This window comes from Rhinoderma darwinii, chromosome 2 (genome assembly GCF_050947455.1).
Source record: "Rhinoderma darwinii isolate aRhiDar2 chromosome 2, aRhiDar2.hap1, whole genome shotgun sequence".
NCBI classification, from domain to species: Eukaryota; Metazoa; Chordata; class Amphibia; order Anura; family Rhinodermatidae; genus Rhinoderma; species Rhinoderma darwinii.
Genome location: NC_134688.1, coordinates 31,030,083 through 31,053,829, shown reverse-complemented (window position 1 = coordinate 31,053,829; position 23,747 = coordinate 31,030,083). Strand labels below are relative to the sequence as shown.

General features: G+C 44.6%; 1 protein-coding gene and 1 long non-coding RNA gene across 2 annotated transcripts in view; one reads left to right on the top strand and one right to left on the bottom strand.

Annotated features, from left to right (window-relative positions):
* LOC142742087 (uncharacterized) overlaps window positions 1-11,714 on the bottom strand; it is a 57,838-nt gene extending 46,124 nt beyond the window's left edge. Inside the window, exons 1-2 of the long non-coding RNA XR_012881287.1 lie at window positions 11,258-11,714; window positions 10,424-10,540 (exon numbers count right to left, since the gene is read on the bottom strand). This is a non-coding gene — a long non-coding RNA (uncharacterized LOC142742087). The remainder of the gene's footprint in view (window positions 1-10,423; window positions 10,541-11,257) is intronic.
* The window catches only part of PGR (progesterone receptor), a 97,323-nt gene continuing 84,385 nt past the window's right edge, over window positions 10,810-23,747 (top strand). The window contains exons 1-2 of the mRNA XM_075851520.1: window positions 10,810-12,324; window positions 23,515-23,663. Of these exons, the coding sequence (XP_075707635.1) occupies window positions 11,315-12,324; window positions 23,515-23,663 (1,159 nt within the window). The 5' untranslated portion in view covers window positions 10,810-11,314. The remainder of the gene's footprint in view (window positions 12,325-23,514; window positions 23,664-23,747) is intronic.

The window sequence follows — 23,747 nt, the reverse complement described above, 5'->3', positions numbered from 1 at the left end:
GATTTCTACTGTATCTACTATGTCTTAGTGCTATGTGCTGTTTATTTTATTGGTCCGACACATCTCAAATTAAAAATTAAGCAACTTCGCCGTTTTGAGTATACAGCTCCTATGCAAAGATATGTATGTCCATGCTAAAAAAACAAAAAAAAAAACCAAAGCCTGCGTAGTCTCATCTTGCTTTCTAACCTACAGATAGTTGATCATTTATTGATGACCATGTATTGATCAGCATCAGGCTTGCTGGCTCATAAAACAGTGTAGTTGAGCATTCCAGCTGACAATTCTTAAGTTGTTTTTTAGGTACATAGTTTACAATCTAAGGGCAATAACTGTGCCACTAATTGATCATCAACAAGTAATTTTTCTATGAACAGGAATTCCAAATTGTGTACTGTTAACTCTGTTACCCCTATTCCGTCCTCCCCATGTAAATATACAGGAGTGATCCTCATGCCATTAGCCTATTGATTTTTTCCCTCCAGTTTGAACGCATTGAGCTCGGTGCCATCAGCTGGATCAGGGTGTCCTACTGATGGCCTGACCCTTTACTGTCTGTGACAGTGAACTGAAACTATCAGTTCTCTATTAATAAAGACCCCTAAACACAGCGCTCGGTAGCCAGGGAACCTGTGACTTCAATGATGAAATCACAGAATAGAGGAACTAAAGGGCATGATCCTGTATACAGATTATTAGTAACAACGATCAAATTGGGTGTTACCACTATATCACTGTTATCATGGTTCTATACATGGTGGGATGCAGGGAACACACTGATCATGCGCATAACTTCCAACTTTCAAGAATTGCGGCGCAGCAATTTTTTTATTTTAAGCCACGCCTCTAACCCCTGCCTCTCAGCAGTATAATACCCCTATAGCTGCCCCACACAGTATAATACCCCATAGTGCCTCCCACACAGTGTAATGCCAAATAGCTGCCCCCACACAGTATAATGCCCTAATAGCTGCCCCCAAACAGTATAATGCCCCCATAGATGCTTCTATACAGTATAAAGCAAACTCAGATGCCCCTATACAGTATAATTCCCACACAAATTCCTCCATACAGTATAATGCCCCATAGCTGCCCGATAAAGTATAATTCCACCATAGATACCCCATACAGTATAAAGCCCACACAAATTCCCCCATACAGTATAATACCCTTATAGCTGCCCCATACAGTATAATTCCCCTTTAACTGCCCCTACAGTATAATGCCCCATAGCTGCCCCATACAGTATAACGCTGCCTTAGCTGCCCACATACAGTATAATGCGCCCTTAGCTGCCAGTGCCCACTAGAGCCAGTGCCCACATATAAAGTGCCAGTACCCACATAGTGCCACAGTCCCCATGTAGACAGTGCCACACAGAGTGCCTATGTAGCTAGTGCCACAGTGTCCCCAGTAGTGCCGTTATAGTGCCACCAGGGCTGCCATCAGGTCAGTACTACTGGTACTGCTGTCAGTGGCCCGGCCACATGGCTGAAAAAAAGGGGCCTATCCGACTCGCAGCACCCCCCCCCCTCATGGCACCACACCCCTCTAGCCCCTCCTCGGCGCCCTGCTGTATCTTCTCCCTATCCTGGCAGGCTGTCAGGGGGAGTACAGTAGTAATAAAACACACTTTTTTTTTTCTCCAATAAATATATTTCTATCTATATATCTTTATTGGTATAACACAAAAAAAAAAATCAATTAAGATATATAAAGATATTATAATCACCTATCTATCTATCTATCTATCTATCTATCTATCTATCTATCTATCTATCTATCTATCTATCTCTCTCTCTCTCTCTCTCTCTCTCTCTATCTATCTATCTATCTATCTATCTATCTATCTATCTAAGAATTATAAAATGCCGTCATCTAAGTAGTCCCCGAATCCAACATAGTCCAACGACCAAACCTGTAAAAAGACACAAACACAGAAAAAACATTAGTAAGGCCTCATGGAGTGACACCCGCGAGCCGCCGGAAAATCGCGGACCGTGCACATGGCCGCGTCCATTATTTCCTATGAGCCTAGACCACAGAACACGGCCGTAATAAGACATGCCCGTTCTTTCTCCGGTCCAGGCTCCTGGGCCATGCTCGGACCGTGGAAACCACGGTCGTGTGCATTGCCCCATAGGAATGAATGGGGCCGCAATTCTCCGGTGGATTTTCTGGTGAATTACGGCCGCAAAAGTACTCTCTGCTATATTGCACTGCACTGATCGGCAGCCCCTTCTCCCTATCCAGTACTAATAGAGAGAAGAGGCTGCTGATCAGTGCTGGATAGGGAGAAGGGGCAGCCCTTTTGGGCAGAGTTTCCACAGCGGAACGCAGCGATAGAAAGAAAAATAAGTTCATACGTACCCTGGCCATTGTCTTGGGGACGCGTCCCTCTTTTGATATCCAGTCCGACTTCTATGGGCCTGCCCGTGCCGTAATTACGGCTTGAAATAGGACATGATCTATACGGGATCCACAGCTTCCGTTTCCGTCACCATTGATATCAATGGTGACGGAAACATTGCTAATGGATTCCGTTTGTCACCATTCCGGCAGGTTTCCGTTTTTCCGACGGAATCAATAGCCTACTGCGCTAATGGTGACGGAAACAGAAGCTGTGGTTTCAGTTTGACTTTCCGTTGCAGGGTTCACCCGACGGAAACCTCCGACGGAACCCCGGAACGGAAAGCCAACGCTGATGTGAACAGGCCCTTATACTGCGCTCAGCTTCCTGCCCATACTAATTTAAAAGGGGTCGGCCAATGCTGGGGGGCCGGGAGTATACTGCAAGGGGGGGTCTGGTCGTTTTACTGACAGCAGAGGGCTCTATAGGAGGGCAGGGGCGTAGCTAAGGGGGGGCAAGCGGGGCATGTGCCCCGGGCGCTGTTCAGAGGGGGGCGCCAGCGCCCCCTCCTCCTGCACTATAATTGTACCTGTGTCGCAAGGACACAGGTACAATTAGAAGCAATGAATGACCGGGCACGTTCCGTGCCGGGCCATTCAGCGCCTCTCCACGAATGAAGCGACTGGTACCTTTTGTACCAGTGACGCTTCCGTCGATGAAAGGCGCTGACTGACTGGTAGGGAAAGTCATCCTGCCCAGCCAATCAGCGCCTTTCATAGACGCCGCGTTCAACCCCCAGGAGACCTGCGCAGAAGAGAGCAGGTCTCCATGGCTGCCGGACGGCGTCGGAGCGGGAATAAGGTGAGTTTGAATTTTTTTTTTTAAATTGTAATAGACGTGTGGCTGTATCTGCGGGGGGGGGGACTTTGTCTACACGGGGGACTTTGTCTACACGGGGGACTTTGTCTACGGGGGTGTCTATCTACAGGGCTGGGCTATATACAGGGGGACTATATCTACAGGGCTGGGCTATATACAGGGGGACTATATCTGCTCGGCTATATACAGGGGGACTATAGCTACAGGGGGGCTATATACAGGGGGACTATATATACAGGGGGACTATATCTGCTGGGCTATATACAGGGGGACTATATCTACAGGGAGGCTATATACAGGGGGACTATATCTGCTGGGCTATATACAGGGGGACTATATCTACAGGGGGGCTATATACAGGGGGATTATATCTACAGGGCTGGGCTATATACAGGGGGACTATATCTACAGGGGGGCTATATACAGGGGGACTATATCTACAGGGGGACTATATCTGCTGGGCTATATACAGGGGGACTATATCTACAGGGGGGCTATATACAGGGGGACTATATCTGCTGGGCTATATACAGGGGGACTATATCTACAGGGGGGCTATATACAGGGGGACTATATCTACAGGGGGACTATATCTGCTGGGCTATATACAGGGGGACTATATCTACAGGGGGGCTATATACAGGGGGACTATATCTGCTGGGCTATATACACGGGGACTATAGCTACAGGGCTGGGCTATATACAGGGGGGCTATATACAGGGGGACTATATCTACAGGGGGACTATATCTACAGGGGGCTATATACAGGGGGACTATATATACAGGGCTGGGCTATATACAGGGGGACTATATCTGCTGGGCTATATACAGGGGGACTATAGCTACAGGGGGGCTATATACAGGGGGACTATATATACAGGGGGACTATATCTGCTGGGCTATATACAGGGGGACTATATCTGCTGGGCTATATACAGGGGGACTATATCTACATGGAGGCTATAGACAGGGGGACTATATCTGCTGGGCTATATACAGGGGGACTATATCTACAGGGCTGGGCTATATACAGGGGGACTATATCTACAGGGGGACTATATCTGCTGGGCTATATACAAGGGGACTATATCTACAGGGGGACTATATCTGCTGGGCTATATACAGGGGGACTATATCTACAGGGCTGGGCTATATACAGGGGGACTATATCTACAGGGCTGGGCTATATACAGGGGGAGACTATATCTACAGGGGGGCTATATACAGGGGGACTATATCTACAGGGGGACTATATCTACAGGGGGCTATATACTGGAGTGGGCTGTCTATAGAGCACCATATACAGGGGTGGGCTATATAGTATATAGCCCCCTGTATATGGTGCTCCATAGATAGCCCACCCAAGTATATAGTCGCCCTGTAGATATAGCCCCCTGTAGATATAGCCCCCCTATGTATAGCCCACCCCTGTAGATATAGCCCCCCTGTGTATAGCCCACCCCTGTAGATATAGCCCCCCTGTGTATAGCCCAGCCCTGTAGATATGGTCCCCCTGTAGATATGGTCCCCCTGTAGATATGGTCCCCCTGTAGATATAGCCCACCCCTGTATATAGTATCCCACAAATAGCTCCCCCTATAGTGCTCCACAGAAAGCCCACCCCTGTATATAGCCCCCTTGTACATATAGTCCACCCCTGTATATAGTGCTCCACAGATAGCCCACCCTTGTATATAGTATATACAGGGGTGGGCTATCTGTGGAGCACTATATACAGGGGTGGACTATCTAGTGGAGCACTATATACAGGGGTGGACTATATGTACAAGGGGGGGCTATATACAGGGTTGGGCTATCTGTGAAACACTATATGTGGAGCACTATATACAGGGGTGGGCTATATCTACAGGGGGGCTACATACAGGGGTGGGCTATCTGTAGAGCACTATAGGGGGAGTTATTTGTGGGACACTATATACAGGGGTGGTCTATATGGGGGCACTATCTACAGGGGCTCTATGGCAGGCACTATCTACAGGGGGCTCTATGGCAGGCACTATCTACAGGGGGCACAGTGTGTGTGTGTGTGTGTGTGTGTGTGTGTGTGCGTGTGTGTGTGTGTGTGTGTGTGTGTGTGTGTGTGTGTGTGTGTGTGACACGGTGTATGGTGCTATTATAATTAGAGGTGCAGTGTATGGCGCTATTATATTTAGGGGCGTAGTGTGTGGTATAATGATAACTTTATATTTATTTATAGGTGCAGAAATGTTGGAAAAGTGAGAAGCTGAAGACATGTGAGTGGCAAACTGCAGAAATGGACCGGGAGAAGTCGTCATAGAGGTCTGGACCAAATGGAGAAAAAGAACTAGAATCTGAGACGTCACCGGTGAGTCACCTAATGTAAATGTTCACTCTGCCTCTAATCAGCACTGTAGTCACTGTATGATCTGCAGCGAGATGATGGGTGGTATGATTATGATAGGATTTATTTTTTGTGAAACGGCATCTCCCAGCATATCCTTATCATTGTTCGGGCCATGCTGGGAGCTGTAGTTTTACGCCGTACACACCTATACGGCAGGGGTTGCACTAAATTGAGCTGTATTTGTGCTGGGGCTGTATATATGTACCGAGCTTGGTTCTGGTGTTGTGTATAGAACCATATTGCTTGTGAAATGTACAAATAATTTTATGCTCGCGTTACATAAGAAGAAATGACACGTCGATTGGTATAGAAAACAAACACGGCGAGGGGGAAGGAGATGTTGGGGGGGGGGGGGCGCCAAACGGAATCTTTGCCCCGGGTGCTGGAGAACCTAGCTACGCCTCTGAGGAGGGAATTATCCCCCCACAGAGCCATAACTAGTTACTGTACTGCAAGGTTAAGGGGGTTTGAACATCTGACTGATGCTCTAAAGGGGGGGCAGAATCCCCCCCCCTTTAGAGCCCTCTGCAGTAAGTCAGACGCTCAGACTCCCCCCCCCCTATCCTTCCATTATAGTGATGTGAGGGCTCTATGGGGTGGATTATTCCACCCCCATAGAGCCCTTTGCTGTCAATAAAATGCCCAGACCCCCTTGCAGTATACTCCCGGGTCCCGGTCCCAGCAGCTTCGGCTGACCGAGTTAAGGCTGGAACGTACCGTCTCGTCACTTCTCCTCATCTCTCGACCACTCCTCCTGCAGACCTGCTCCTCTCTGGCGGCGCGTGCGGCATACAGCGAGGAGGAGTGTTACACACGTGCCCATCATGCGGCACGTCTGCTAAGTCTGCATGCCCCCTCCCCCCGGTCCAGTCCGTCCATGGCTGTAAATGCCGCCCCCCCGTTTTCGGGTAGGTGGCACCGCCTGAGGCTGTCGGCTCACCTTGCCTCATGGCAGGTGCGGCACTGCGTGCATGGATGTCGTCCGTGTGCTGTCCGTGGTTTTGACGCACCCATTGTCTTCGATGGGCGACTAGGTGTGTGAAATCACACTAATAGGACATGCAGTGAGTTTCTCACAACGGACACTCACGCATGTGTGAATAGCCTCATTGAAATCAACGAGTCCGTATGCTGTGCGTTATTTCAACACACAACACACGGACGAGATTCACGTCTGAATGAGCCATAAGCCTATCATGTGTGATACTGTCTGCTGGGGCCATGTATCTAAGCCTATTATGTGTGATTCTGTCTGCTGAGACAATACATCCAATTCAATCCAGTGGTGTAGATATAAGAGCCTTAGTCTTATAGATATGCTATCTCCGATATATATGTGAAAAAATAAATATATTTTTCAGTGGGGGGGGGGGGATGTATGTCTCGGGGCTTGTGCCCCTGATCTTTTAAGACACTAGCAACGCCCCTGGACTATACACTATTTCAATATATGAGTTAGATAGATGATTGATATATGATTATAATATCTTTATATACAGATGTAGCCATCTTTATCTTGACTCTGATAACTTACTGCAGCGTGATATCACACAACTAAAGTCATTGAAAAGTCATTGAAAAAGTCAAGATAAAGGATCTAGCCATTGTATTTCATGCGTTAAAAGTCAAGATAAAGACGGCTACATCTGTATCGAAATTTACATTTTTTTTGTGTTATACAAATAAAGATTATTATTATTTATATCTACCTATCTCTTTATCTATATCTCTCATATCACATATACAGTATATATATATATGTAGATCATATTTATATGTACAGTTTTAGTCTGGGGCTACACGGCGACTTTGGCTGCGACACTGGTCACATGCACACAGATCGCTGTGGAATCAGCTTTGGAAAATTTGCTCATCAAAAGCCAGTTTAAGCACCATTCATTGTAAGCTCTGCCTTGTGCCCAGCATTAAAGAAATGCACTCATATTTGGTATAGTTGAAGTTGGCAGAAGTTGCCAAATATGTATTCAGGGGTGTTTACCCAGTGGCATGCACCAGATGTCAAAAAACATCACCTAAAAATTACATATTCTAATTTTTTTTAACATTTATTTCCCTTTTTTCCTTTTACATTTTAAAAAAAGTAAAATATATCACTTATTTTTTTTTACGCAATATGGAAGCCCAACATGTTCTGAGAAAAACAAGACCAAATACATGTAGGTTGGAAAAGTAATAGAAAAAAATGTGCTTTTAAATTGGCACGTGGCTAAAACTCTCCTATTTGTGGTGCGGATTCCGCACTGAAAATTCACTACCAATTACAATATAACTCATGTGAATGGGGTTTACCTTTTTTTTGAAGGATGGAACAGCTTAGTAGACTCTGCTATTCCATCTTGAGAGATCCCGCAAAAAAAAACTATGCCGCTCCTGACAACACTATATGGACAGTAATGTCAGGATCTTCCCAATGCCAGAGTCCCCAGGCAGAGCATCACAATTGCTCTGCCCCAGGACTTTGGCCCTGGGGAAGCTCCTGACATCAGTGTCCAAATATGGACATCAGGAACAGCGCCGTAGTCCCTGGGCAGAGAGCTAATAGAAGCTCCGGGGACTCCAGCCCTGGGAAAGCTACTAACGTCACTGTCCATTTATGGGGCCATTCCCCGGGTGATGTATCTCACTGTATGCCATACAGTGGGATACGTTTTGGCTGAATTGAACAAAAACAGGGCATTAATCGGTCATGTGCCTGACCCATGGTTTTGTTCACTGTAATTGACATCAGTACCAAAATAAGTAAGCGCACATAACGTACAGACGTGAGAGCACCAAACGTCGGTAATGGAGGAGGGCTCACACTCCTTGGCTGTATGGGGCCCAGAAATTCCTGATGGCGGCCCTGAGTGCCACACCCCCCTTGAAGTAAGCGCCACCCCCTGTAGACAGTGATACTTTCCCCTGTAGATAGCCATTGGGGCTCCCTCTAGGAGCGCAATCCCCAGCCAGAGAATTGGCCACGCTGTGGACGTGGATTCTGCTCCAACAGGAGCCACTGACATCACTGTCTCGATGAATCCAGGACGGTTGGGAGGTATGATCATGCGTTGCTTGCTACCCTGAGCCCAAATGGCTTGACCTAGAATCCCTAAATTCTTCCCAAACCCTCTAAATTCCAAGCTCTATTGACCCACAGCTGTAGTCCACAGTAATACTTTGAGTGACAGACACAGCACAATGTACTCCTGGGGACTGAAACGGTCAGCTGAGAGCTGATCTTGGGAACCTTATACCTTTCATGACTGGGGGTGTCATCAGTATAAACATATTTAGTGCCCGTTTAGTTTAACCCCTTGACGACAAGCAACAGATACATCAGAGCGGGTGCGAATTCCTGCATCGTGACTGATATATTTGTCACTCGGATCTCAAGGGTCTACAATTGCGGATAGTATGCGGACGCAAATGAACAGTTGTGTGCATGATGCCTTATTATACTTCCAATGGTTGATCAGCAATCTGCATGTTCAGATGCATGAACTAAATGAACCCTATTTTAATTAGCTTTACAACTAGAGTGTAATTGGCAGAATCTCTAATATTGGACCCTCAGCTGCCAAATGTATGCCAGCTTGTTACAGTCATATGAACTGCAGTATGTGTCCAGCGTGAGCAAAATTTACAGGAGTGCTCATAACTGGAACAGAAGTCACATTTTATATTTGGATTCCGGCTGAGATTTTTTTTTAGGTTATCCTCCTATCCTTGAAATCCATGTAATGGAAAAATACAGAATTTTCCAAGAATTTTATTACAAGGTGCTGATATTGCAGTGGTGGTAACAATTGTTATGACTGTGAAACCTTTACAAAAGACCATCTCTATGAGAAGACCATCCTTTATCTAAACCTGATTTCCTGGGAAAATATTTTCCGTTCCATCGTATACTACATATACAAGCCATCTTCTGGGCATCTTTTAATGCAATTTTGGGAGGTTGTTTCAAAGATGATTTACTGTATATAATAGGAGTAGAGCAAAAGGACAAAGCTTATAGAATACTCATACAAATACGAATACTTATCACTCAATATAACTAAAACCCTTTCCACCGCTCAGGACACCCTCTATTAGGTAGAGTGGAGGCATCAAAAGATAGCGCCACTCACTCTGTCTGGCCAGTGCATGTATTACATTTGAATGACTGGCATGTTATACCTTATTCCCACTGCAGCGCATGCAGTATGACCTTATAAACCTATCCAGCTATTATTGTCAGGGAGTTTTGAATCCGGACACAGGGCATTCAGCTGATCTCCCCTGTGGCTTTATTTAAAAAAAAAAAATTGGGGCAGATTTACTAATACTGTCTACGTTTTGGACAGGTTCATTTAGCTAGATACGCTAGACACTTTTTTCTTCCTTATATCACCTATTGGTCGGCTTAGTTTCCAATAATTTTTCTTCTGTGGCACACAGTGTCCCATTTAATTCACACCCTTTTCTGCAGACCATACCCCCTTTTACACTAATTCATGCCCACTTGTCGTGCATTTAAAAAAAAAAAAGTGTCTAAAACAGTAAAACTAATAAATCTGCCCTATAATCAATTCTGTAGCGTCTCAGATTTAGAGATATGTGAAGTAAAGTATTAATCAAGGTAACAGAATTTTTGGACATAATAAGTCCCATTAAAAACAAGACAGCTACTCCTCAACATGAAATGACTGATAACAGGGAACAATAGAGTGCATTCAGATAAAATAGGTGTAAGGTACATTTAATACAGATAAATGGGGCAGGTTTTAGACTTTGTGATGCTGTCATGGAATGAGAACGTACTTACTCAATGTCATCGCCAGGGGGCATAAGAGAGGAAGCCCCTGTGCCACCTGCAGCCAAGAGAGGGAAGTGTATGAAGAGTGACATGCCAACCAGCCAGTGCTGCACACAAAATTAAGCCCTGACAACAAATATAGAAAAACAAAAACATAAAGTACAAACAAAATTAAAATGAATAAATAAACGAAATAAATAAAATATATAAAATAAATAAAATATATAAAATAAATAAAATATATAAAATAAATAAAATAAATAATCATGAAACACAGATATTTGAACCAAGCTGTTATAAAGTAGCAGAGCGCAGGGAGTTCAGAGACTTTGGAAGAGACACCGCAGAGAGAGACGTCCGCACAGTGACCTCGCCTCTAATCCGGAGCAACCCTGGCATTCAGCTGCGCAGTGCAAAGTTTAGTGCCAGTCTCCTGCAGGGTGAGAAGAGATCAGTGCCATCCAACGCTAATCTGCTGCACACAGGAGAGGTACAAGCCGAGGAAGTGCAGTGCCAGTCTCCTGCACAGTGAGAGGAGATCAGTGCCAGCTTTCCATGCCAATCCCTTACAATCAGACAGCAGAGAGAGTGTCTACAGCTCAAGGGGTGCAGAGCATTTGGAGTCTGCAGAGCAGCTCAGTGTCCATCTGCATAGCAAGCACAGTAAGGAGAGGAGACAGGAGGAGAAAGTACAGTGCAAGCAACAGGCAGTGCAGCCTCATTAAACTTTTATCTGGAGAGGCTCAGCATCAAGGAAGGCAAGCTGTGATTTCAGTATGCAGACAGTACTAGAGAGAGGGGCACTGAAGTACTAGCTCCTGGTGCTCTGCCAGTAGGAACTACCTGAGCAGCTTTAGAAATCTCAAGACTTCATGATATCCAGTAAGATTACTTGTTGACATGGAGAATACAACTAAGCAATGTCCTGAAACAACACAGGGTCCAGGGAAGGAGTCCAGCAGATACCCGGCCAGAGGGTCCAGAAACCATGTGGACTTTTTGCAGGAAGTCACAGACCCTGGGGAGCTGTCATTGGATAGTCTTTTATATGAGAGACCAGAAGACTCCTATAAGAAGAAGGGAGGACCGGCATCTTCTGATAACAATGAGCTGGATAATGTCCTGGACTGCATCCTGGACTCTTCAACATCAGATCATTCACACCTGTGGTCAGACTGTGATATTGCTGACATACATGGAATAGCAGATGTTAAGAGTCCTGGTGACTCCAAAAGTGGCATTATAGACATCAGAGTTTGGACTGAAGCCACAGCATCTGGAAAGAAGATAACTCAAGACAGAGCCACCCTGGAGGACTTTACTGAGAACCAATCAACTGTGAAAAGTGGTGTCCAAGGAGTTGTGCCCGGCAGATATCCACCCCTTGCACCTGGAGTAGACCTCATTACTATGCCAAATTTGGATATGAATGTCCTATACCTATCTGCTCAGGAAAGGAAGTTAGTAAAAGCAGATGACCATGACCAAAGATCTTCTCCCCCCATCCCGTCCCAGCAGCTGTCTCCATACACATCACGAAGCTCCAGTTTACAACTTGAAGATGGACAGATCAAGCAGGAAGGACCTGAGGTCTTGTTATTTGATACTACAAAAGAAAGATCTCTGCACCAGGATTATAGGTTACCCTCCTCAGGTTCTGCCACCCCGAAAACCAACCAGTCTTTGGATTTTATCCTCTGCAAAACTGAGTCTGCAACTGTCTACCAACCCTATAGACCCAACATGGGTAAACCAGCTGAAAACCAGATCCATGTACCTTCATCCTCTAACCCACCTCAAAACATCTACCAGTCATTGAGTCTTAATGGGCAACAACAGCCTTACCAAGCAGGAGGAGTGAGAGAGACCTATCTCCCCCAGATTCCTCTACCATATGTCCAGTACATCAGGTAACTAATAACTATTCATATTACATGATTAAGATCATCACACATTGTTCCTAAATACTGATCTACATTAATGGATGTAAATGCTTGTAATTTATATAAAATAATAATAATGATTTCAATAGTGAGAAAATATAGAAAAGCTGAAACCTCCTTTAATAGGGTAGTGAGGCACTTTGCTCTGGAGATCCACTGGCACCTATAGAAATAGGGGTATTCCAGCCATCAACATTTAGCATCTATCCATGGGGGGTTCTGACTGCTGGGACTGCCATCGATTGCTAGAACAGTGGACCCCAATCTCCTGATACTCCCCACCAGGACAGCCATACCTCCCATAGAGGTTTATGTAGCGGCAATTTGCATGTTCGGCAACCGCTCCATACATCTTTTCCTACTATAGACATCCTGATAGGAAAACAAGGGTTCCCACAATGAAGCAGGCAGTGGGTATACCAGCAGTTGGACCCCCACCGTAGATGGGTGATAAATGTTGACAGCTGAAATATCCTTTAAATGGGCACTTATTAATTTTAGTGGGTGCTGTGTCACATGTGGCTTCTTCACCTATAACTGCTGAACCAGTAAGGGGGAGACCACCCCTCACTTACCTCTTCTACCAGCCTAATGCTGCCTTACCATCAAAATTAAGCCGTGTTACTTCATTAAATATTAAATAGGGAAAAACTTTTTAGCATTTTATGGGGAACAGTGATCCCAACGAAAATACATGCACCTATGTCTTGGTGTAATGTTTTAGGAGACACATGGAATAAATCAGATTGTTTATGCACATATTGGAAAAGTCTTTATTCCGTACTTTACTTTTACTATTTTCATGCAAGGTGTTTGCTAGATGAAAGCCTTTGGGGGCCATCTGTTGGACAAGTGTTTTAAATGGGTTTTACCACCATAAATATTAATGACATTTCTATTAGAGATATGTCTGATCCAAATACTTAGGCTCCATGCACACAAACGTGTTTTTTGCGGCCGCACTTCACCCGCAAATCTGCGGATGAATTGTGGTTCCATTGATTTCTATTGGCCCATGCACACGACCGTGGTTTCCGTGCATTGCCAGGAGACTGGAAAACATAAGACATGTCTTATTACGGCCGTGTTTTGTGGTCCAGGCTCATAGAAATAAACGCACGATTTACGGGTGGCCCGCGGGTGACAATCCGCGTCCGTCCGAGCCGCAAATCACTGCCGTGCACACCACTACGGTGGTGTGCATGAGGCCTAAGACCCCACCAATGACTAAAATAAAACAAAGGTTCCGCAATGACCCCTTTCCGGCCCACTTAGGGTAAGTTCACACGTAGCGTAAATACTGCAGATTTGTATAACACAGTAGCAGCAGAGTGGATGAGATTGAACAAATCCCATCCACACGCTGCGTAAATGCTGAGCGAGAAAAAAAACGCTCAGAAATTGACCTGCGGTGCGGTTTTTTAGTCCACAGCATGACAATTGTATTTGAGTAATCGCTGCTTATTTGTTGCGGGTTTTCTCCATTGAATTCAATGGGGAGGTAAAACCTGGAACAAATAGCAGATGTGGTTTTTTTTTACGGCGGAAAAGCAGCGATTCCACTGCAAAATACGCAACTCAGTGATTGGCTGCAGCGGTCACATGGGATGAAACGTCATCTCAGGAGGCTGGGCTGCAGGACGTAGACATAAGTATGACATTTTTCTATGCAGTTTTCCGCAGCTGACAGTCCGGCCGAAGAACTGCACAACAATTTTGTGCGGTTTTTCAGCCGAAATTCCCTTCGGTGCACAGGGCGGATACGCTGCCTGCCCTGTGTGAACATAGCCCTGTGTAGCGGCTCTTTCATTCACAGGTGCTGATGTATTTTTTATTACTCCAATGAATCTCAAATAAAAAATGAAACAAGTCTGTAAATAGTCTTGATTAAAAATACTTTCCTGTTTTATGTATACAGCTCCTATGAAAAGCCATGTGTCTCATGTTTACAGATTACAAACCAACCCTGTGTAGTCATGTGTTACTTTCTCCATCTGCCCCCTCTAATACTGTCTGTAGGTAACAAGAAGTGGGTGAAGAGGGAGTGGAGAAACACATGACTAGAAGAAACAACTATACACATGGCAGACATAAGTCTGCAAAGGAGCTGTATACACAAAACGGTAGGATATTTCTAATCAAGACAAGTTGCTTCATTTTTTATTTTAGATGCAGAATGTTTGGTGGTCTGGTGAAGCCGATGGACCCCTAATGTTTTTAATTTTAAAGTCCTGTAGAGTGTAAATGACATGTGGAGATTTCTCAACAAATGAAATTAAGATATATGCGATTTCTATCGGTGACGTGTTCTGCTCCTACTGCTCTGGTTTCTAGAATAATAATTGAAGAGAGATTAGTAAAAATATATATTTTTTAATTACAATCCAAGTTTTTGAAATCCTGAATCCTACCCATGGACTAATGCAAAACATATGGACATCTAGTGTTAAAATAATAACGTCTTTCATCTGATTGATTGATTGATTGATTGATTGATTGATTGATTGATTGATTGATTGATTGATTGATTGATTGATTGATTGGTTGGTTGGTTGGTTTACTTCACCTGGGGCTAGGATACAGTTTACTGCCCTAGACCTGTATCTAAATACCAAAGCCAAGGCAGAGTAACTGGTTGTCCCATGATGTATGTCTTTGCAGACCCTGCATAGCTACGCATTCTAGGGGGACACCTATATAATCTACAGAACTGCCCAATGTAGCTCAGAACTTATAATAAGATAATAATATTTGGATGTGACTATAATGTAGTAACGTGATTATAACGTGTGTTCAGGAAGAGTCTCATATTTGTACTCCTTTCTTTGGAACTTTGTGTAATTTCGTAGCCCTGTGTGATATTACCTCATGTGATTATTGCTAGGCGATGGAACAAAAGACGGATGCATGACCAGAATCTACTGATAGGAAGTACTGCAGTGGATTTTGTGTATGAAAACAAATGCTTTTTCGTGATGCACTCAATTGAAAAAAAAAAAAATTATATATATATTTTAGAAATAGATAGATAGATAGATAGATAGATAGATAGATAGATAGATAGATAGATAGATAGATAGATAGATAGATATGAGATAGATAGATAGATAGATAGATAGATAGATAGATAGATAGATAGATAGATAGATAGATAGATAGATAGGTACGAGATAGATAGATAGATAGATAGATAGATAGATAGATAGATAGATATGAGATAGATATGAGATAGATATGAGATAGATAGATAGATAGATAGATAGATAGATAGATAGATAGATAGATAGATAGATAGATAGATAGATAGATAGATATGAGATAGATAGATAGATAGATAGATAGATAGATAGATAGATAGATAGATAGATAGATAGATAGATAGATAGATAGATAGAGTGAAGGAAATAAGTATTTGATCCCTTGCTGATTTTGTTAGTTTGCCCACTGTCAAAGTCATGAACAGTCTAGAATTTTTAGGCTAGGTTAATTTTACCAGTGAGAGATAGATTATATAAAAAAAAAAACAGAAAATCACATTGTCAAACATCAAAAATTTTAGCAGAGGTTTAAACCCACACTGTGCACTGTAGTACTGTGCACAAGGGAATTGATACTTCTTTGTTGTTTTATGAATGTAGCAGAGCTGAATTTTCCATTGAATAGTGTTCACTTTGTAGCTCTGAATTCATGCATAATAAATAACTGAACACTGCTACATTGAAAACTCAGCACCACTACATATGTACACGTAGCGTCTGGCTGATGTTTTATATGTAATATACAGTACTGTACCAGACAAACGCCACACAAGTGCCTTGTGATTCCGGTGTATGGAGTGTAGCTTATCTGTAGTTGAGATCTTCATCCGTTTTACCTCTATTCTGGAGGTAATGGAAACCAGGTCACTCTGCCACTTAATATAATGAAATTCCTAGTATTGTTCTTGACTTCTCGCCTCTGATAACAATCACTGTACAGAACATCGGGCCCCAGGGTAACGGCACTCGGAGAAATGAGTCACAATTTAAAAAATTTGTTACAGAATGATCTTCTTAATTATACATATTACTTATTGTACTAAGAGCTGGATCATCTGACTTTTATCACTGTATCGAAATACTCTAAATGTTTGATAGAAAATCAGATTATATATAAAACTAGAAAAAGCACCCGGCACTGCCCGGGTATAACGTGTCGGTCTGTCTGTTTGTGTGTTCATTGGATTTGTTCCAAGGGTGCCCAGGAGGCTAATCCATGCCCTCGTATTTTCTTCGTTTACGGGGAAATCGCAAGTAGCCCTATATACCCCGGCATTTACACAATTTTTATTTCAATTTTAACTTCCTAAATACCTAACAGCTAAACTGGTAGGAAATGGAGTCATAAGATTGTGACAGAGTCTGTTGATTAACAACATAGGCAGTTTTATTACCAGTTGGCCATAGACTATGGTTGAATCATAATTGAAAACAACATCAAGCATGAAAGCCCACTCATTAGCATGATGAACATGAGGTGCTCTATCAGCTGCTTTCTGGCCTGGGTTCGGCAGGAGTCTCTGTGCTTCTGGGAGCCACCTGTCTGAACTGTTGCTGAGAAAGACCGAGTTTGCAGAGGAGTTTCAGCAGCTCGAGCAGCAGTATGACGCATTTGATCAGCTTGCAGTTGGGCAAGAGGAATCTCTGCAGCTAGTAATGCAGCTTTCCTCCTGCCCATCAGTAATCTGATTGGCTGGTATGGGTAAGCGCTCCCCTGTACCTTCCCATCTAGGATTATCTTGTAAAGTGCACTACCTGCTACTGCCAGATAAAAATATCTTTACTATAAAATCGAATGTCTGTATTCACTTTTATAGTATTGGATCGTGTTCATGTGATAATGGCTAATAACAGAGAACAACAGCAAGGTCGGGACCTTTTTCGAAAACCTTCCTGAACGCCTGATGTACATATGTGGCAAATTTGGGGTCAAATAGTTCAGGTGTTTGGATGCCTATAGAGGGCGACAAACAAACATTCACTATAATGGCTGATAACATAGAACAATGGCAAGGTTGGGACATTTACAAAAACCTTCCCGGACACCTTATGTACATATGTGCCAAATTTGGGGTCAAATAGTTCAGGCGTTTAGATGCCTATAGAGGATAGACAGACATTGACTTTTATAATATAGAATAGCAGAGTTACCCGGCTTCACACTGGTCTATTTGTTTGTTGTTTGTGTGTGTGGTTAAAAACGTCATTTCCCACGGATATGAAGCCGACATATCCAATAAAGTCCGAGTGCAGGTTCCTTTTTGGAGGCAGGACTGGTCTGAAAGGGGTTCAATTTTTGAGGATGCTGAAAACCACGGGCTTGGTTCTGTTGAGAGATTTCAGCAGCTCGGGCAGCAGGCATGAGCTTTGCCACAGGAGTCTTTCGTCTCAGTGCAGGTTCTTTTTTGGAGGCATGACTGGTATGAAAGTATTTCAATTTATGAGAATGCTCAAATCCAGTATAGGTGCAGTTTATTTACGGCGAGTAACACATCAAGTAAAGAAAAATGGCTTGGTTGTTATGGAAACCTGGTTTAAAACTGTGTATGTATGTGAGTGAGGCTAAGAATGAAGGACCTGCGAGCTTCTATTGGCTAATACAGGTCATCTGATGTGATATAGAGGAATGTCCTTGATATGAAGTCAGTGGTGCCATATTTGCTTTTGTGAATATGTCGAACGGTAGGTCCTAGAGAGGTCCTTCACACAGACAAATAGCTAAAGAAGCACTCCGGTGAAACCCCCACCTACCATTTGAAAAAGTGTTTAAAATTGAAAGAACGTGAGGTGTATTGCCTTACTGGACACTTTATTTTACTGTTAGCCGCTCTGTTTTGGACCACCGTTGGGTCATGTGAATCCTGCTCTGGTCACCCAAATCCTACTGTGTCTGTTGTAGAAACCGGCGATCAGTTTCTTAATGTAAGTCTACAAGATTCACATCAAGGATCTCATAGACTTGCATCGAGAGACTGATCTCCTGTTCCTACAGTAGACGCTGTAGGATTCAGAAAGTCAGTGCAGGAATCACGGTCATGGAACCTATGGCGGTCCAGATAGGAGCGGCTAACCATAACAAAAAGTGAGCGGTAAGGCAATACACTTCACCACCTTTCACTTAATCACGTCTTCAAAAGGAGAAGGTGGAATTCTGGCGGAGTGCTTCTTTAAATGATAACATTTTGGCTGCAGGTACCACTAGGGGTAGCTTTACGCATATATATATATATGTATAAACGAAAGAAATCCCACAGCACTCCGATGGTTCCAAAAAGTATGTGATTTATTCAGTCAACAGCTGCAACGTTTCCGTCCTGCCAGTGGCGGAACTACCGCAATAGCAGCCGTAGCGGCTGCTACGGGCCCCCACCATGGCCGGAGGCTCCGCTAGCTGCCGCTATGGCTGCTACAGCGGGACGCCACTGAACACTACGGCAGAGCAGGGAGGTATCTCCCCGCTCTGCCATTAAACAAAAGACATGTATCCCCTATCCACAGGATAGGAGATACATGTGTGATCGCTGGCATTGATAGGGAGAACTGGGGACTGAAAGTCCCCTGAAGTTCTCCAACACAAACCTCGGACTTCCGGGGTCTGTTCGGCAGCTCCGTAGAAATGAATGGAGCGCCGTTCGCGCTTGTGTGCATGCGTGACCAGCGCTCCTTTCATTTTTATTGAGCTGCGCAGACGCCGGAAGTCAGACTGCATTGTGCTGGTCCGTGATATTGAACATGTAAATCGCACTGCTGATATGTTATCTGTGGTCCCTAATAGTCCCTTAGATAAAAACCTACTGCAGGACATCAATGTGCACAAAACAAAAAATGACAGGCTTAGCTCTGCTACATCTGCAAGTACATACAGAACACTGGAGCTCAGGTGTCTAACTCTTCCGGCAGTAAATAGATCTACGATGTGTTCAGTTAGTGACAGGAGATCGGATTTTTAGGTCTTATAGCATCTCTGTGAGTGAATAAGAGATTCCTATGCAATATACAACATATGAGATGATGCAGATCCTTATATTCCCTGGCTATGAATGAGTCAATGAATACATAGTATGTACTGCACTGTATTTGCAGTTATATGTACTGGTCTTTGGGTTACTATAGACACCGTGTATACAGTGTGCAGCCTCTGTGCCTTGTACCCTGCAGTCAGGCAGTGAGGGGGTTAATGTGCAGTAATGCATCCCTGTATATCTATGCAGCATCGAGTGCTATACAATCACTTGGGGACTAAGGGGTTAACCTTCAGGTCCCCAAGATCCGGCCTAAGAAAATATCTGCACCCCTCTTGAATAAAAGATGATGGGGAAGGACCCGCAGATAGATGGAAATCCATGGAACGTGCAGAATATATATGTATCTAAGCAAATCTGTACAATGAAGCCATGTAAACACGGGGTGCACAGCCAGGAAGGGGTTAACCTAAAGCTGCACAGCTCTCCTGCCTTCCCAGCTCCTGTCTCAGAACAATGCCCCCCCCCCCAATCTATCTGCACCCCAATCTATCTGCACCCCAATCTGTGGATGGTCTGTAAATGCCTATTTCCATATAGCACATATAGAGACAGGCTCTGCAGGTAGGAAGCTAATGCATAGGCACAGAGGTTAAGGGGTTAATCCATAGCTGCACTGCTCTCCTGCTATCCCAGGTTCTCGGGGTGCTGCAGCCTCCTGTATGCACCCCACTATAGCTGCACCTGATTAGCCCTTATACTGCCTGCACATGTCTACAGCTACATGTATGACCCATGATAGAGGCACATGCATGCATAGGTAGGAAGCACAGGTCCATATGCACCATGCAGGTCCCTAGTGTGGACCCTGGAGGAAGGAAGATACAGACACACAGATAAGGGGAGAGCTCTCTCTGTAGGATGGAGATCGGGCCGCTTTGTGAGGGAAACTTTACATAAAACGAGGTTGTCACAAATCATACAACCTCTGTATCCTTTTTAACCATTCACATTGCCGGTCTAACATGTCAGTTCACCATGACTCAAAGTAGGGAAACTGTAACAAGAAATCTAACAGTCTCCAAATGTGAACATGGATAACAGAGGGCCCAATATGGGGACCCTTGTTCTCTAACAGGTGATTTGCCAAGATTTAGGGTCCTCCTCATAGCTTGTTATCTCTAGTAAATTCCTCATTGGTGTGACAATGTCTCTTATTACAATCCACAGGTAATTAGGATCCATTGGTATCATTATATGCCCCCTAGTGGTCTGCAGAAAGCACTAATGGGGCCCCTTGTCTACAGGGCCCCAGTGCAGCAGAGCAAAATGCATGTCCCCTCCTGGTTAAAGTGATGCACAATCTAAAGATCATCTTATCTCCATTGTGCACTGTGCAGTTTTATACGAACTACTGATTCCTGTTATCAGCCATATCAGACTAATGAGAGGGTGACAGTGGCGTAACTACCACCGTAGTAGCTGCTACGGGGCCCGCGGCATGAGGGGGCCCGTGTCGCCCGCCGGCACGGGCCCCCACCATGGCCGGAGGCTCCGCTAGCAGCCGCTATGGCTGCTACAGCGCGACGCCACTGAACACTACGGCTTAAACAAAAGACATGTATCCCCTATCCTGTACCATACAGCGTCCCCCCTCCCAAAAAAATGTGACCTACAGTGTGTCCTTCAAAAGACATGTATCCCCTATCCACAGGACAGGGGATACATGTGTGATCGCTGGCATTGATAGGGAGAACGGGGGACTGAAAGTCCCCTGAAGTTCTCCATCACAAACCTCAGACTTCCAGGGTCTGTGTCGGTGGCTCCGTAGAAATGAATGGAGCGCCGGTCGCGCTTGTGCGCATGCGTGACCAGCGCTCCTTTCATTTTTATTGAGCTGCGCAGATGCCGGAAGCCCGAGGTTAGTCATGGAGAACTTCATGGGACTTGACATACAGTCTGTATGGCATTATCTACAGAGGGGGCTGTATGGCGTTATCTACAGGGGGGCTGTATGGCGTTCTCTACAGGGGATGCTGTATGGCGTTCTCTACCGGGGGGGGGGGCTGTATGGCGTTAGCGCCATACAGCCCCCTCTGTAGATAACGCCATACAGCCCCCCCTGTAGAGAACGCCATACAGCCCCCCTGTAGATAACGCCATACAGCCCCCTCTGTAGATAATGCCATACAGACCCCTCTGTAGATAACGCCATACAGCCCCCTCTGTAGATAACGCCATACAGCCCCCTCTGTAGATAACGCCATACAGCCCCCTCTGTAGATGGCGCCATACAGCCCCCCTGTAGAGAACGCCATACAGCCCCCCTGTAGATAACGCCATACAGCCCCCTTTGTAGCTAACACCATACAGCCCCCCTGTAGAGAACGCCATACAGCCCCCACTGTAGAGAACGCCATACAGAGTCCCCCCTGTAGATAACGCCATACAGCCCTCTTTGTAGATAACGCCATACAGCCCCCTCTGTAGATATCTACAAAGGGGGCTGTATGGCGTTATCTACAGGGGGGCCTGTATGGCGTTATCTACAGGGGGATATATGGCGTTATCTACAGGGGGGTCTGTATGGCGTTATCTACAGGGGGGCTGTATGGCGTTATCTACAGAGGGGGATGTATGGCGTTATCTACAGGGGGCTGTATGGCATTATCTACAGGGGGATGTATGGCGCTATGTACAGGGGGGCTGTATAGCGTTATCTACAGGGGGGGCTGTATGGCGTTATCTACAGGGGGGCTGTATGGCGTTATCTACAGAGGGGGATGTATGGCGTTATCTACAGGGGGCTGTATGGCGTTATCTACAGGGGGCTGTATGGCGTTATGTACAGGGGGGCTGTATGGCGTTATCTACAGGGGGGCTGTATGGCGTTATCTACAGGAGGGGCTGTATGGCGTTATCTACAGAGGGGGCTGTATGGCGTTATCTACAGGGGGATGTATGGCGTTATGTACAGGGGGCTGTATGGCGTTATCTACAGGGGGGGCTGTATGGCATTATCTACAGGGGGGCTGTATGGCGTTATCTACAGAGGGGTCTGTATGGCGTTATCTACAGAGGGGGCTGTATGGCGTTATCTACAGGGGGGCTGTATGGCGTTATGTACATGGGGCTGTATGGCGTTATCTACAGGGGGCTGTATGGCGTTATCTACAGGGGGGGGCAGTAAAAAGGCACTATCTACAAGGGGGGTTGTGTGACACCCAGGGGAGGGGGGCCCCAGTGAAGAGTTTGCTATGGGGCCCAGTCTTTCCTAGTTACGCCCCTGCGTCCTGCTATAGGACCTTTTTCAAGAATGGACGGAAACGTTGCAGCTGTTGACTGAATAAATCACATACTTTTTGGAACCATCAGAGTGCTGTGGGATTTCTTTCGTTTATGTCTTATAATCCACGGATCTGGATTACCTGCTTGCACCCATTACCTTGTTGGAATCTGTTGCAGAGTGCTGCTTATCTCTACCTATATATATATATATATATATATATATATATATATATATATATATATATAATCCTCCAAAATACGAGACAGCACACCTTGATAGTGAAAAAGTGGATTTATTCACCACATGCGACGTTTCAGCCCTACTTTATGGGGCCTTTCTCAAGCATCTCTGATGCTTGAGAAAGGTCCCATGGAGTAGGGCTGAAACGTTGCATGTGGTGAATAAATCCACTTTTTCACTATCAAGGTGTGCTGTCTCGTATTTTGGAGGATTGTACTTGGTATTTAGGGACACTGGTCACGTGTCCGAACGGGAATATTGCACCCTGACTGCATGTATTTGGAAAACGGTGCTGCTTATCTTTTGTTTGTATATATATATATATATATTACAGCTATTATTGAAGTCAATGGGAGGAAGACTTGCTTAGTGCGCAGGAAGTCCGGGAGATAACCGTTTACTTTTTTGTGCACAACTCCTTTAAAATTAAAATTTTAAATACCTGCACAACTTTACAAAAAGTTGACATTATTACAAAAAAAGGATCTAAGGTTTGAGAAGACAGACTATACATTGATACATAAAGTACCTTCACAGCCAAGTAGACATATTTGTCCATGCATGGTATCTGTTAACTATATTGTGTTCCATAGTTACAAATATGTTACGCATATTTTTGTATCCAAAGGTCCGAAGATCCAGATCAAGCATCACAATATGGCTTTGACTCATTACCACTGAAGATATGTTTAATTTGTGGAGATGAAGCTTCAGGATGTCACTATGGGGTCCTTACCTGCGGAAGCTGTAAAGTGTTCTTTAAGAGAGCCGTAGAAGGTAAGATAATATTATGTTATGTGATTCTTAGATCTTAGTTTATGGAAATCAGCCTGGCTATTTCCATAACCCAAATGGGTTGTC